The following is a 13,731-nucleotide window of genomic DNA, read 5'->3' as shown; positions in this document are numbered from 1 at the left end:
CAATTGGCCATTATATTTTTCATCCATTCTGTTGCAGATTTGTGCTTTCAATTGTTTTTAGATGAGCCAGTTTGAGGCTAGCTTTAGCTGTCAGACAGATAGCCTCACATTTGACTTGAGGGTAATTTGGTATACAGAGGAGTTCATGGCTGTGTGAGTGACTGCACAGTGCCCTGGTTGAATAAAAGAATGAAGTCAGTGTTAGCCAATGAGTGTGCTGTTTCTCAGTCAAATATGCGTATTGCTCACATCCCATTTCAAAACACAAAGAACATTGAAAAGCTTCAGACTGGATTTTCACAAAACATCTAATCTTTGTATGTCTGCTAGCTAGCAAGCTTGCATACTGCTAACTTTGCCCAAATTTGTCAATCCTCTTTATTATAGCAGTCTGTATACTTAAGACAACAATGAAGTGCTACACTGAACATTTTAATGAAAGTGAAGTATCTTGGATCATATTCTCCTTCGTACCTTTCTGAGATAAAGCATTTTGGCAAGCTAGCACTGAAAATATTAATTTGTTAGTGCTAATAGATTGATGCAGTCAGTAGACACAATTATTTTCTTTATTGGCCATTTCTTATTTCATGCATTAAAAGGAAAACTGCAAGCAACCACAGACTAATGACAGAAAAACACACAATAAGCCATAAAAATGCAATGGAAATGGAAAATACATCCAAGATTATTTGGTGCAAGGTGAATTCACCAATTCATCGATACACATCAAGATGCGTCAGTGCAGTTCAATGTATCAGTTAATTCCTCTTCCTTTGTGTTGATGGCTGTGAAAGTAACAAAGAACTCTTTATGTTACACCCGCCCTCCCCTCCACACCTGTGACTATGGTCAGAACACCAGCTCTCATAATCCTACCTCAGTCAACCCTACAACGGGAACACCAGAAACCCAGAGAAGGTGGAGTACTTCCACCCTCCCATTAGGTTCCCCCGCTCCAGTTTGAGGTAAGCCTTGTCCCCCCTCTCCATAATCACCAGACCCGCATTGGTGGCAGCTTCCCTGGTCACATCCTGGTCGCCTGCGAAGGCTGAGATCACAGGCCAGCCGTTGAGAACCAAACTCACCTGGGAAAGCAGGATGTAAGATTTGTATGAAAGTTTGGTTAGAAGACAGTGTCCCGAAACTCTTCCTCTGTATAATCTGTGAATTATTCTCTCTGCACTGATATCATTAAAATAGCAGTAAGAAGTAAAACTGCACTCATGTCCTCAACTCTGGAGGCAGAGGCACAAAGTTCAATGTGATGTGTACAACTGCGACTTCATTTTTGTCGTACAGCGCAATCGCGAAAGTGAGTGAAAGATGTTATTTTTATTTATAGTTGTATTTTAACCTCCTAGGACCTGGCATCCAGATATGTGGACGTCACATTTTGGGTTATTTAGATCAAAATACTCAATTTTGCTCTACATGGGCCTGATATCCACTTAAGAGGACATTATACTGATACTGTTCTATCAAAATTTTAAACGAATATCCTCATATGTGGCTCTCATTTTTCTTAGAAACAAAAATCAGGTAAAAAAAAAAATCTGGTAATTCTTTGTTTTTCCATTCATCAGGTCCCAATCAGCCCAAATATCAAAGAGAAATTAAAAATGCATGCAGTGGAAGAGTTCAGGTCTTAGGAGGTTAAAGGAACACAACCTTTAGTGGCCATGTGAATGAGTGCATGTAAAACAGAATCAGGTATGTTTGGACGCTGATGCAGTTTTGATGATTGTGTGTCTATACATCAGTAGAATCAATTTTAAATTGAAGAGCAGACTTCCAGCTTTAATTCAAGGGGTGGGACAAAAACCTCACAGTAATGGTTAATGAATTACAGCTGTTTTTAAACAGACTCTCAGATTTGCCCCTTCCTGGGACTCCTGTCAGTACTTCTCAGGTCCCAGCTCATCTGGTACTGTGTGGACATCACAGAAGAACCAGACTTTAGCACCTCTCTGTCTGTTGTTAATTCACAAACCTTAGAACAGCAATAAGTCTAACTTTTCTTTGAGAAACAAACAGATCCGTTCAGTGTTACGTGACGCTTTTACATTTTTGCTCTTACTTGTATCGTCTGCCGGTTGTAAACTTTGACAACATGAAAGCTGAAACTGTAGACTCCTTTTCTGGGTGCCACAAAGATGCTTGTTGCTGGATCGAAATGGCTGCCAACGTTCACTATGATCTAAGAAGGAAAAGAGAGAAGCAAAGAGTTTCACAAATTCAACCAACCAACTAGCCACAAATGTGTAATCCATAATCTTTCACTGAGCCTCCACTGTGGTTTATTATTCTTATTTTTCTGACCTAAATTTTTCTAATGTTTCTCTTTTACAAGAAAGTTGGTCTGCTCGTCCTCGCATGAGAACAAGAAAAGGAGGGAGAGAACTGGCAGTCAGTCACTCCGTCGTAATAGTGCTTTTCTGTGAAGGCCTTTTTTCTGTTTGTACAGTGTGATCAGTAACTGGGGACTTTGATGGCAATAAATCAAGTTTAGTAACAGCAGAAGAGGCTGTATCTATAAATGGCGATGGCAGTCTGTTCTGGTTATTATAAAACTGGCTGGTTGGTCAGTTCACCACATTGGTTTCTCAGTAAACTGTCTATGCATGAGATTTTCTCACAGACATCAATGCTCCTCTCTTATCGACTGTTTCTTGTAGTCTTATTTGAGAGTCCTGAAAGTCATGCAAAATGTAACTTGCAAAATTTGCCTGCTGACCTGCTATTTCTATGTATATGGATAGAGGTCTTTAGTGTAGTGGTTTACCTAACAAGCTGGAGACAAAATTAAAACGACAAGGTTGAGATGGTTTGGACTTGTGCAGAGGAGGGATAGGGGACAAAGGGAATGAATATGGGGAAAGGGAAGCCCACAGAGGAGGTTCGTGGGTGTAGTGAAGGAGGACACGCAGAGGGTTGGTGTGACAGAGGAGGATGGTAAGGATGGAGTGAGATGGAGACAGAGGAGGAGACAGATGATCCACTGTAGTGACCCCTAAACGGAGCAGCCAAAAGAAGAAGGAGGTTTACATCTAACAAGCCAGAAATCTCAGTTTGGTCCTGGGTGGAGACACAAATCTCTTTGTGGTTACATCAGGAAGTGCATCTGGTGTAAAAATCTGGCAAATCAAACATGCAGAGCTATCTGCTGTGGTGGCTCTTTGCAAATAAGGGAGCTGACGTAGATTCTACACAGAGGTTTTTAGTTTTTAGTTGAGACCTATTGTCCCAGGTTTGCAGTTTATTTATATTTTTACTTTTTTATTCCACTATGAAAATTCACCTGTGCACAAAGGGACATAAGCTCAGAGGCTGAATGACCTACACATACATCTATTTATTTATTTAAATTTATTAATTTAGGGGGTTTAGACACACTTTATCTTTTACTTATTTAAAAGCTTCCTCAGTTTTAAGTTGGAAATTTTGAAACAAAGATAATCTGGTCTGGTATACAAATGTGTCGTCAGTGGTTTCCATCTTTCTGTGTCCAAACAAATGCATGTTTCCTTTGCACTGTTTCCTTGTGTGATGCTCATTTAATATTTGCATTAATTTCTGTATCATTCCTTTTTGGTTGTTTCCTGTCTTACTTTGAAAGTTTGTTTTCTTTCCTCTCCTGTGTTAGTTTTGTTTACTGTCCTTCCTTGTCCTGTTGGCCATTCCCTAATCAGCTCTCAGTCTTTGTCACAGTGTCTATGCTTCCCCGCATGTTGCTCTGTGTTGACTGGACTTCTGTTTGACATTTTGGATATTTTTTTTAAAATAAAATACTAGCTTTCTGCCTGCAGTGTCCTGGATTTGGATCCTCTCCAGATTCAATACAAAATGAGGTCTATGTCCTTTGAAACCTAAGTTTCTGTTGACCGTTTTTAGAGTGCAGCAGAAGGAGAAGCGTCATTTTTGGTTGAACTCATGAAATTCAACCAAAACCTTAACTTGCACCACACTTTTCCAAAAACAAGCCTTAAAACCCACCTGGTCAAAGTAGATGGTCATGGTTCGGTTGCTCATCTCTGAGGGTTCGTGGTTGGTGTTACGAATGGCCGAAAATGCCACCCGCCCAGTTCCTGACCTCACTGACATGCCCAGGGCATTACCTGACGGCTCCGCCGACGGGGTGGAGTCGCACACCACCAGACACTTTCCCTCCAACACGATCGGCTCCGTGTCATTCTGGCAGCTGACCTCGGAGGGCCCCCGGTGGACGAGCAGCAGCAGTCCAACGACAAAGACGGAGTGGGCATCAAGGTAGAGTGCAGGGGTAAATGACAGACAAGACATCTTTTTTTCTTCGCGTTTCTACTGCAGAATGGTCACCACAGCTCTTTAGCGAGACTCTTCTTGGCGCGCACCTCACTTTACCAGCAGGGTCATAATTTCACCTGGAAAGAAAACATCAGCCAGGGCTTTGTCTCATCTCTTTGGAGATTAAACGATTCAGGGACTCCTCAGCTGGCTTACTACGACTGACAGGAAGTCCATAAATGCGCGGAATAAGTGGTGGCGTCCGGTCCCTCACACCAGGGCAGGAGTGGCCATCAGCCAAGTGTGCTGAGTCAGAAGTCCAGACTGGATTGAAGCTTCAGGCCTGCGAGTCAGTGACACAGTTATTCACATGAAAACATTGCACGAATCTCAATATGACTGGACGACCTGATCATCTTTAGTTTGCAAATAAACTTACTGGTGAACAATGGCAACAGCTGTTAAAAAACCTGAACCTTGGTGACTCCTGCCCCTAGTTTGCTTCAACAACCCATACTGTTGGAGAATCCACCATTTTTACATATGTTTAGCCCTTTAAAACAAGTTCATGCATCAAAATATTAAGTATAAAAAACCACTATCCTCGTTCTTGTTCTGCGTTTTAATAACAGAACATGACGACTGAAAACAGGCTGAAAACACAGCACGGTGCTGCTGGAGAAAAGTTGTGTGCCTCAGCACAGTTAAAGTCTATCAAACCCGCACTGCTGTAAATGTAATAAAAAGCCCATCCCGGTGCTCTGCCACATCGCCGCTTAATTAAACGGTGAGAATATTAATAGAAAACCGCTTTGTATTGAAGCAGAAAATAAATAGAAGTGATGAGGTAATGCTTTGGCCAGGAAGAGGCCCGCGTGAGCGACGCCAGCTGGACTCAGGAGGGGGTACAGCGGACTATCACAATCCCACCGCCGAGAGGCCATCTGTGGGTAAATACTCCCACTCATTCACCTCGTGCACCTTTCCAATTTAATCCCTGTCTCTCTCTTTGCACTTGCATTCCTTTACACAAACACGCTTACTATCAAAAAAGCCACTGTTTTAAGAAGCAAACACAAGAATTCAGACAGTACTTTGATAAACTATAAAAGAACCTTTTAGCATTTCCTTGTGTCACATTAGAGATGTTGCTCCGAAAAATCCTCAAAAGCATAGACAATAAGTGCAATGATAAAAAGTACAATCGCTCTAACAAGAGTGACCCTCAAAGAAAGAATCTGCAGATGCTCCATCACCCACCTTTCACGTCGTCAGCGTTGCTCCTGCAGCAACATACAGAAGCCAGCTTGGCTCAGTAAAGTTAGAGCTTCGTTTCACACTCACCTTCAGCTTTATCTCTCCTCCTCTCCCCCTCTCTCTCTCTCATTCTCTCTCTCTCGCTACATCTCTGTTCCAGGGGACCCCTGCGTTCGAGCAGACGTTTAATCACATCACGAGCGTTGCCATCCTTCTGTTTTCACTGTTCCTCAAACCCACCCCCACTCTACCTTTTTCTCCCTCCTTCTCATCTAACCTCAGATATTACAGAAAATGCGCTGGGACTTAAAGGATTCATCACGAACTCACGCGTATCCCTGCTATAATTAAAAAATGTTTTGTTTTTTAATTAGTAAATGACTATTAATGGGTGATAGCGGGTACAAATAGCTTTTTCCCCCTTTTAAACATTCATCAATTTAGACAGGTATATCGCCATGGTAACTTATGCTGTGAACAGGGTATGTTTCGGATTAGAGATCAAGAGGTATGAAATCACCGCCTACTGATGGACCAGTGCTCCAGAAAATCACCATCCCTGAAGATTCCTCAGACTTCTGAGTGGGTGTAAATTTTTAACAGCATCTAAAGTGTTGATGTCTTCCCGATGAGCATCAGTAATAAACATTCATAGACACATCTTTATTCCCAACTTTACTGGTTTTATTTCCTTTATTGTTCCATAAATATCCTAAAACAGAGCAGGTACTTGCAGTATTTTTATGTAGTTGTGGATCTAATTCACTCAGAGAGTTACATTTATTCTTTACTCTCAGATCATTAAAGACACTCAAGCCTGCAGCTGAGAATAAAAAGTAAAACTTGCTCGACATTAATTTAATTACATACTTTACTGTAATCCATCAGACTGTGCTTTGTCCAAATGAGAGAGCTCTGTTAGAGAGATACGTTAATTTACACAGTTTGTATTTTTCCCTTTTTTTCCTGCCTTCCAAAAAGCTAAAATGTGTTAGCATAGTGGCGCTCTTCCAGTCTTTCTCACCAAAGTGTTTAAAGCGCTCACACATTCATTCTGTTTTTAATACTAAACTACTGCGCAGAGCTTTTCCTCGCACACACACCCACGCTGCAGCTTTGTCTTTCAGTCCGCATTGTGTGTTTAACCTCTACACCACCATTTGTGATTGGTCACATACTGACACCTGCCCAGTGGAAACACTGAGTTAACTTATCATGTTGATAACCAGCTTTGTGTGTCCGCTTATCCTGATCGTCAATGTTAGGTTCAGCATACTCGGGGTATTTTCCATTATCTGGATCTGCTCACTGTGATTCAGAACAGGGCCCAGGCCTAGTAAAATGAGCAGAGCAACAATTATAGGAGGGAGGAACAAAACCATAAAGATGCCGAGTACTTACGTCTGCTCACATCCAGCAGAACTGTGCTCTGACGTCAGAATCGCTTAAATATTTATAATACTCTGTTACTGTTTGATGTAATTTTTTTTACTGAACACACACCACATCTGTTTAATCCTTTTTCTGTTAACAGGGTCTAAATAAACTTTTAACTAACTGTTATATGACCTGTGCACATTTTTTTGTTTGCATGATGGGTCTGATGGTGGATGATCTCTGTCATATGGTTCAGTGTTTCTAAGGAGGTAATAAAGGAAGCACTAAAGCATGTTTGAGCTCTTATGAGGCCTTCTGGATCATGCACTCATAGGGCCCTCTGTTGATGTGATCTGTGTGTGTTCTGAGGTGCCGGGATTTATGTTTTACTGTGTGCAAGTGCAGGAAAGTAAGTTGTTCAGTTTGTTGTCAGGGCACTGATATAGGATATGTTTCAGGGTGAGCTTTAGGTACTTTCAGCACAAATCTGATGAAATGCAAGAGTTTTTAAAGTCAGAACGTCTCAGTATGCCTTAGAAGAAACCAAAAATTAAAACGTATATTCTGACAAACCTGTCTGATGACATAGAACATCTGAACAACAACGTCTGAAAAATACAAAAAACAAATACTAATTCAAGGCCTTAATGTTCAAACATTAAAGCTGGATTTCTCCTCTATGTGAAGCCTGATGTGTGTGTCATAATACATAATGAATATAATGGTGAGGTGCAGCTTATTTAGACCTCACATTAAAATAGACAACAAATCAGCTTCCTTCAAAATAACAGGACCCAAAAACGCATATTTGAGTTTTGTTTGTTTTTCTTTTTCCCCCCCAAAAAACTAGAATTTATTTTCAGTTTCAACTTTTGCATCCCAAGTACAGTAAATACTAGTCTAGTAGTATTTTGTGAAGATTTGAATAATAAAAGTTAAAAACCCACTTTGCACACACTTCATGACAGAGAGAGCAAAACTTACTCCCATCTTACAGGTTATGCTAGGGTTTGCACACTCAAACAGAAGTAACTTGCTATGTTAGCCAGTGGCAGGGTTGCTTAATAACATTGTGCACACTGTTCACATCACCTGTGGAACAAAGACGCCTGCGTGAGACTCAAACTACAGTGTTAGTGCCTCTTCCAGCTGGACTGCCTGCTAACTCAGACATGTGACATGTGGTTTCTGTAGGAACAACCATTTTAATCATCTAGGGCATAGGTGTCAAACTCTGGCCCACGGGCCAAATTTGGCCCACAGCCTAATTACATTTGGCCCGCGAAGCCATACCAAATTATTATTAGAGCTGGCCTACTGGTATTATACAGCTAATATATATATTGTTTAGTATTAAGCTTTGCTTGTTCCACATTCAGTTTTTCAGCAAAACTTGTTTGAGTCCATAAGAAGAGATTCATTCTTAAATCTGGAGGAAGATATTTTTCAATAAATATTAACGTTAGCCCGCGACCTTGTTCCAGTTTTGAATTTTGGCCCACTGTGTATTTGAGTTTGACACCCCTGATCTAGGGGAAGCACAGGAATGAGATCTAAAACATTAGTTAGCGTCACATCATACGGTTAAATCGATGCCTGTGTCCTGTTCTTCCCTGACACCTCCCTCGAGAGGACAGATAACCAGCGGGGCCACGTTTCTCCCGTTGCTTTGAACACAGGGGTTGAAATACGGGTAGAGAGGCTCACTGAAGCTGCATCCGCCGTAAGTATAAATGTGAGTCTTTGCCTCTGCGTCATAGAAGGACACCGACCTTTCCTCATAGTCCAGGAATATGCTGACTTTCTTGGGGATTTCGTGAAGGTTGAGGGTGACCGAGGGCCCGGCGCAGGCGCTCAGACTGCCACCTTTTCGCCGGCAGATGGCCCAGTAACCGTTTTCAGGACGAACTGTGATGGCACCCTTCCTGTTGATGGACTCCTGGGCCACACCGAGATCCCAGTCTGTTTTATCCCCAACCTGAAACACGGTGTACAAAGAATTAGATGGAAAAAGCAAGAGGAAGAGAAAATAATAACCACTATGAATAATAGCTTTCCCCCCCAGTTGTGTTGAAAACTACATTACTTTCTTTATATTTTGCTAAGAAAATGGGACATTGGTGAAGAGATTTATTAAATTGTGCAATCATACATGTAAATACAGTATATAATGCAAAAACATCAACTGAAGGGCTAGAAGCATCTCTGGTATTTGTTGGATTTTTTTCTATTTCTTAAGGACATGACTTTCAGATCCTGATCCCACCTGAACTACCCAGTAGCGTCTTCCAGATGTGAAGCTTTGTTTCCCCAAAATGCAGACGCAGGAGTCAAACCGTTGGGGACTGTCTGGGAGCAGAGTCTTCTTCTTCTGGCTGGCGAGGCTCACCTGAGGATCAACAATGGGCTCATCATCGCTGCCAAAGAAACTTTCATTCTGAATCTCCTTCTCCACTTGAGCATAAAAAGCTTACAAAATCAGCATGTCCATCTAAGTGTGTTTACTGTTATCGTGATAGAGTCAGTGATTGTAGGCTGATACCTTCTTTTTATCTGGGGACAGGACCAGCCAGCCTGAAGCTGTCTCGGGATCCAGGGTCACATTGACTGCAGATACAAGAAGCAAACAGCAGGTCAGGTACTGATGAAGCTCAAATAAATTTATAGGAAAAAATGGCTAACTATATATTTGTGATCATACCTGCATATGCACTCATCTTGTCCACTTCTGCATGACAAAGAAGTTAAAGAATCAGATAATATATTTATTTTTTACAATGATTTGTTGTCCATGTTACTGTAGGGTTACTCACCCTCTGCTGAGAGTTTGTTTGCAACTTCCTGGCACATGTCCCCCAGCATAGAAACGGCTCTCCTGACCATCCCCAGGGAGTTATCAGAGTGCACTGCCACCTCTGACCAATCTCTGGTGGCCGGGAGCCTGCTCAGAGACGGGAAACTCTAAAAGCAGAAGGGAGCTTTTTGTGAGCACCAGCTTTAAGATGCGGATGCAGAAGAGAGACGGTAAAATGCAGCAGATAAATCTGACCTGTAGGAGGTGGAGCGAGCTCCGCGTGAGCTCCAGGTGCTGCAGCTCGCTGCTCCTCGTCTGCAGTTCGTGGATTTCCTTCTCCAGCTCTTCGAGCAGCTCCTCAGCTTTCCTCTCGGCTTCCAGCTGCCTCTCCTCGAGATCCTTGGCGAGCTCGGCCTGCTGCCTCTCGATGGCGGTTATCAGCATGCTGCAGATCTGAGAACTGCTCTGGATCTCTCTCTCTGTGGCCCTCTATTGATTAAAATGATCAACTAGATAAATAAATAAACTGATAAATGAACTACTTGGTTGCAAGCCTGACTTTTTGAACCAATCAACGACCTACTTTGCTTAGATCCACTGGACTTTTGATGTCTTCCATTTTTTTCAGCCTGTCCTGGATCATCTGTTGGATGTCGGACTTTGTCTCCCTCAGAGTCATCTGGAGAAGATCAAACAACGTAAAAATGACACAGTGAGAAGAAGAACGCACAAAAATCTGTGAGCTCAGGAACCCCCCCCTCCCAAAAAACGCAGGGCAAAGGAAGGAGCTTTTCCCTCACCTTCACCCTCCTGCTCTCCTTCTCCATGGGGACAATCTTGTGGTGCTTGTGGTCGCCCTCTGTGCATTTCGAGCACACGGGTGTGTGATCCTGCTTGCAGAACATCGTCAGGGGCTTGTTGTGCTTTCTGCACAGGTGGCTGGTGTTGAAGATTGCTGGATCTGTGAGGCGGTGTCTCTGCAGCGCTGGATCTCTCTGGTGAGGCACGAGGTGAATCTCACAGTAAGACGCCTGACACACCAGACACGACTTCACCGACGGCGCCTTGTTCCCGTGGCAGACGTCACAGGGCACGTCTTCACGGTCTGATAGCTGGTGTGCCGGGGGCTGGACGTCCTCCCCATGCATCAGTGTGGGTGACAAAGACCTTTTGAAGATAATGTTAAATATCATTGAATATATTCAAATATATCTGCCATCTGGAAGAGAACACAAAACGGAACAAGACAATAAATTCAAATTAAGGGACACTCTGGTGTGCCAGAAACACAATGCATAGCCAGCTGGACATGGTGTAAACATGCACTGTATGTGACATTGCAGGTAATGGTCAATATATGTGGCATTTAAGGTAGAGTAAGGCTCTATAATCAAGTTAGGTTGGATATTAGCCAAATTAAGATATGTCGGTTTCCTTGTGAAAGTTTTTAATAGAGCTAACTTCTTGGCTAATGCTAACTAAATGGGCAGACAACGTGATTGGTCAGTTGATCCTGGATCTGCTTCCTACTCCACAGCCATGAAACCACACACAATTAAAGCAGTTTTAAGAAATTAATTCTAATTCAGCATCGTGAATGCAGGGACTGGTGTACACACATTTACTGTATGTCTCTCATTTTGTATATTATTATTGCTATTTATTTATTTTTAACACCGTACATTACTGCCCTCACTTCTGTTGCACTTGTACAATGGCAATAAAGATACTGGGATTGGGACACAAAGAGTATGGAAGTAAAACAGACCTTTTGAAGAATTCAATCATGTCGGAAAAAGCTCGGTTGATCCTCAGCTCCGGTCGCTCTTTGAACGTCTCTTTGCACAGCGGACACTCCGACTTGTCCTTCGTGTCCCAGTAGCCTTCGATGCAATCCAGGCAGAAGTTGTGTCCACACGGGATTGAGACGGGATCCGTGTAGGTGTCCAGGCAGATGCAGCACCGGAACTGATTCTCCAATGGTACCGAGGCCATGTTTGTCACTGGAAAATACCACAAAAAGAGTCAGTCCTGTCTGTCCTGTTTGCAGATGGTAGCTGGAGGCATAGTTCAAAAGTATATTTAACATCTTGACAGATCCTGGCAGCCTTTTTCTTTTTTTGTGTTGTGGTTGATTTGTTTTGAATCACGTGTCAAATATGTGACATCACATGTCTGCTCAAGATAATAGACTGTGGATTGTTTTTGTCTACTTTAAATAGAAAACTTGAAGTCTGAAACTGCTGCTTTATCCATCCTTTCATTAAATTTAAAACATCCATTTTTGTTTTTGAGTCAAAAAGGAATGAAAGCTCGCAGTAACAGAGCAATAAAAAGTCCCAACACAGACTGCAAACTACAGATGAACCTCATTTAATGGTGTTAACTGAGCTGTGATCATGTAACGTCTGGTTCTGTTTCTACCAGCCAAAAAAGCTGCAGAATGGATTTTAAGATCATCATCGAAGACGTCTAGAGGGGACCTAAATCTGACTATTTGTTTCCAACAAATATTCCAACATGTTGCACCAACAAAAAATCAAGACAAAGTGCACTTTTGCAAATACTCAGTGTGAATACTGCAATAAAAGTGTGCCATGTTACAGAGGCTGACACCACTTACACTTAACAGACTAGTTTGTTTCCACTTTTAGTGCAATATGTCGCTTTGAATCATACTTTGCAAATTTTTCAGGACAGGTTCAGTCGTTTTAAGCTCCCTGTGCTGATTGTTCGACTTCTTACTGCTCATTGTTCCAAGACACCACAGAGGGATCACCCATCCAGCACAATTATTTTCTATATTTACCAATGAGTATAAAATACTGAAACTCAGACAGATTGTTGTAGATTCCTGTAGAAAACTGACCTTAAAAACCTAAATGCGACTGATTAAGTAGCTCATTCTTGTTGTGTTGTTTTAAAACATGTTTCTAACCATTCATGCCATTTACTATAACTCAGTAACTACATTTTTGAGTAAAAGTAATCTGATACATTTAAAGAAAAGCCTCAACTTGGTATACATTGTTTCCTGTCACAGTTTACAGTTTCATCTTCCAGTTTCTGCAGTGTAATAATAATAACATTGTACCTGTTTGGGTGGACATGCTGGCAGCCCGATCCTCACAGATGCAGCTCGTACTGTGTACTTCACATTCAGCCTACAGACACTTAAATACTCCTCACAGGTGCTCTTTGTTTGTGCTGAGATCATTTACACGAGCTCCTCCCCGAGTTCATTCTCGCAGGTTTTGCAGTCAGTCTGGTGTTTCTGGTTCTTCAGCTTCAGCTGCTGACTCCACTGTAGGTCATCCATAGCAAGAAATAAGGCGCAGTGATTGAGCAAACAGAGGTTAAAGCAGGGACTATCACATGTTTATATTGATTAAACATAATGATTTAGAATAAAACAAAAAGTACTGTCACAGTAACTACTTACAGTAAAATCTCAGTAAATACAATTTAATAATATTGTTCAGAATAGTTTTCTCTTCTTTTCTGTGTAATTCATAGAAGGTTAACAAACTTAAATGCTTTTTAGTTTTAACGAACTTGCATTTTTGTCACATGACACAAGTTCGCCTTTGCACCCGCAGCTCGTTTAACCTCGGATCTTGAAAATCGATGCAGAGGAGGAGGAGCCGTCTATGAGCATGCACATCACAGATTTGTTGCTTTGTCAGGTCGCAAGTGGCAACTTCAGCTTATCAGCTCCGAGTTGCAGAAAGATTTTCAGAGAGCCAAACCGGTTTTGTAGAGCTCCATCTTATCTTTGAGAGAAGAATAAACAGAACACCCCGGCTCAGTCACACATTGGAGGGAACGTTGGTCCTTCTCTGTGTGCCATCATACGATGTGTCTGTCAGTTGCAGCAGACTCAGTTGCAGATTAATGATGCGTATTGTGCATTAATCTGAAGTTAATCATTAATATTAGTAATTATTATTTAGTGTGCACACTAACTTCATGATGTTGCAAGTGCCATTTATCAAGTGTCCTGCACAAAGTTTTATCAGCGCTTAGGGAAAAAAAAG

General features: G+C 41.8%; 2 protein-coding genes across 3 annotated transcripts; both read right to left on the bottom strand.

The window, feature by feature from the left end:
- Positions 1–551: 551 nt before the first annotated feature.
- On the bottom strand, positions 552–5,746 carry si:dkeyp-74b6.2 (cerebellin-1). 2 transcript variants are annotated; one of them, XM_005949310.3, is made up of 4 exons: positions 5,527–5,746; positions 3,997–4,609; positions 2,081–2,200; positions 552–1,088 (listed from the first exon to the last, which is right to left on the bottom strand). In XM_005949310.3, exons 2-4 carry the CDS (start codon positions 4,300–4,302, stop codon positions 891–893), a joined length of 624 nt encoding a protein of 207 aa, XP_005949372.1. In that variant the 5' UTR covers positions 4,303–4,609; positions 5,527–5,746; the 3' UTR covers positions 552–890. The 2 variants fall into 2 exon arrangements, with proteins under 2 accessions (XP_005949372.1, XP_042070984.1); XM_042215050.1 differs by lacking the exon at positions 5,527–5,746 and adding an exon at positions 4,706–5,510.
- Positions 5,747–8,307: 2,561 nt separating this feature from the next.
- LOC102306609 (E3 ubiquitin-protein ligase TRIM39) lies at positions 8,308–13,005 on the bottom strand. The gene is made up of 10 exons (XM_005949311.3): positions 12,789–13,005; positions 11,463–11,697; positions 10,495–10,861; positions 10,278–10,373; positions 9,950–10,183; positions 9,714–9,861; positions 9,602–9,628; positions 9,443–9,507; positions 9,167–9,289; positions 8,308–8,878 (listed from the first exon to the last, which is right to left on the bottom strand). Exons 1-10 carry the CDS (start codon positions 12,802–12,804, stop codon positions 8,477–8,479), a joined length of 1,713 nt encoding a protein of 570 aa, XP_005949373.1. The 5' UTR covers positions 12,805–13,005; the 3' UTR covers positions 8,308–8,476.
- Between the last annotated feature and the right edge of the window lie 726 nt (positions 13,006–13,731).

Source organism: Haplochromis burtoni, unplaced genomic scaffold (assembly GCF_018398535.1).
Source record: "Haplochromis burtoni strain Fernald_Lab_line unplaced genomic scaffold, NCSU_Asbu1 Contig_648, whole genome shotgun sequence".
In the NCBI taxonomy this organism is placed as follows: domain Eukaryota; kingdom Metazoa; phylum Chordata; class Actinopteri; order Cichliformes; family Cichlidae; genus Haplochromis; species Haplochromis burtoni.
This window is presented reverse-complemented; position numbering and strand designations above follow the sequence as displayed.

Bases quoted from the DNA above. Each gene is read 5' to 3' on its own strand.
- LOC102306609 (XM_005949311.3), bottom strand. The intron at 10,862-11,462 runs GTCTGTTTTACT...TATCTTCAAAAG, and splicing joins ATGATTGAATTCTTCAAAAG to GTCTTTGTCACCCACACTGA. The intron at 9,508-9,601 runs GTATGATCACAA...TTGTATCTGCAG, and splicing joins CAAGATGAGTGCATATGCAG to TCAATGTGACCCTGGATCCC.
- si:dkeyp-74b6.2 (XM_005949310.3), bottom strand. From the start codon at position 4,302: ATGTCTTGTCTGTCATTTACCCCTGCACTCTACCTTGATGCCCACTCC. The intron at 2,201-3,996 runs GTGGGTTTTAAG...TTTCCTTCTTAG, and splicing joins TGACCATCTACTTTGACCAG to ATCATAGTGAACGTTGGCAG. The intron at 1,089-2,080 runs GTAAGAGCAAAA...CTGCTTTCCCAG, and splicing joins ACAACCGGCAGACGATACAA to GTGAGTTTGGTTCTCAACGG.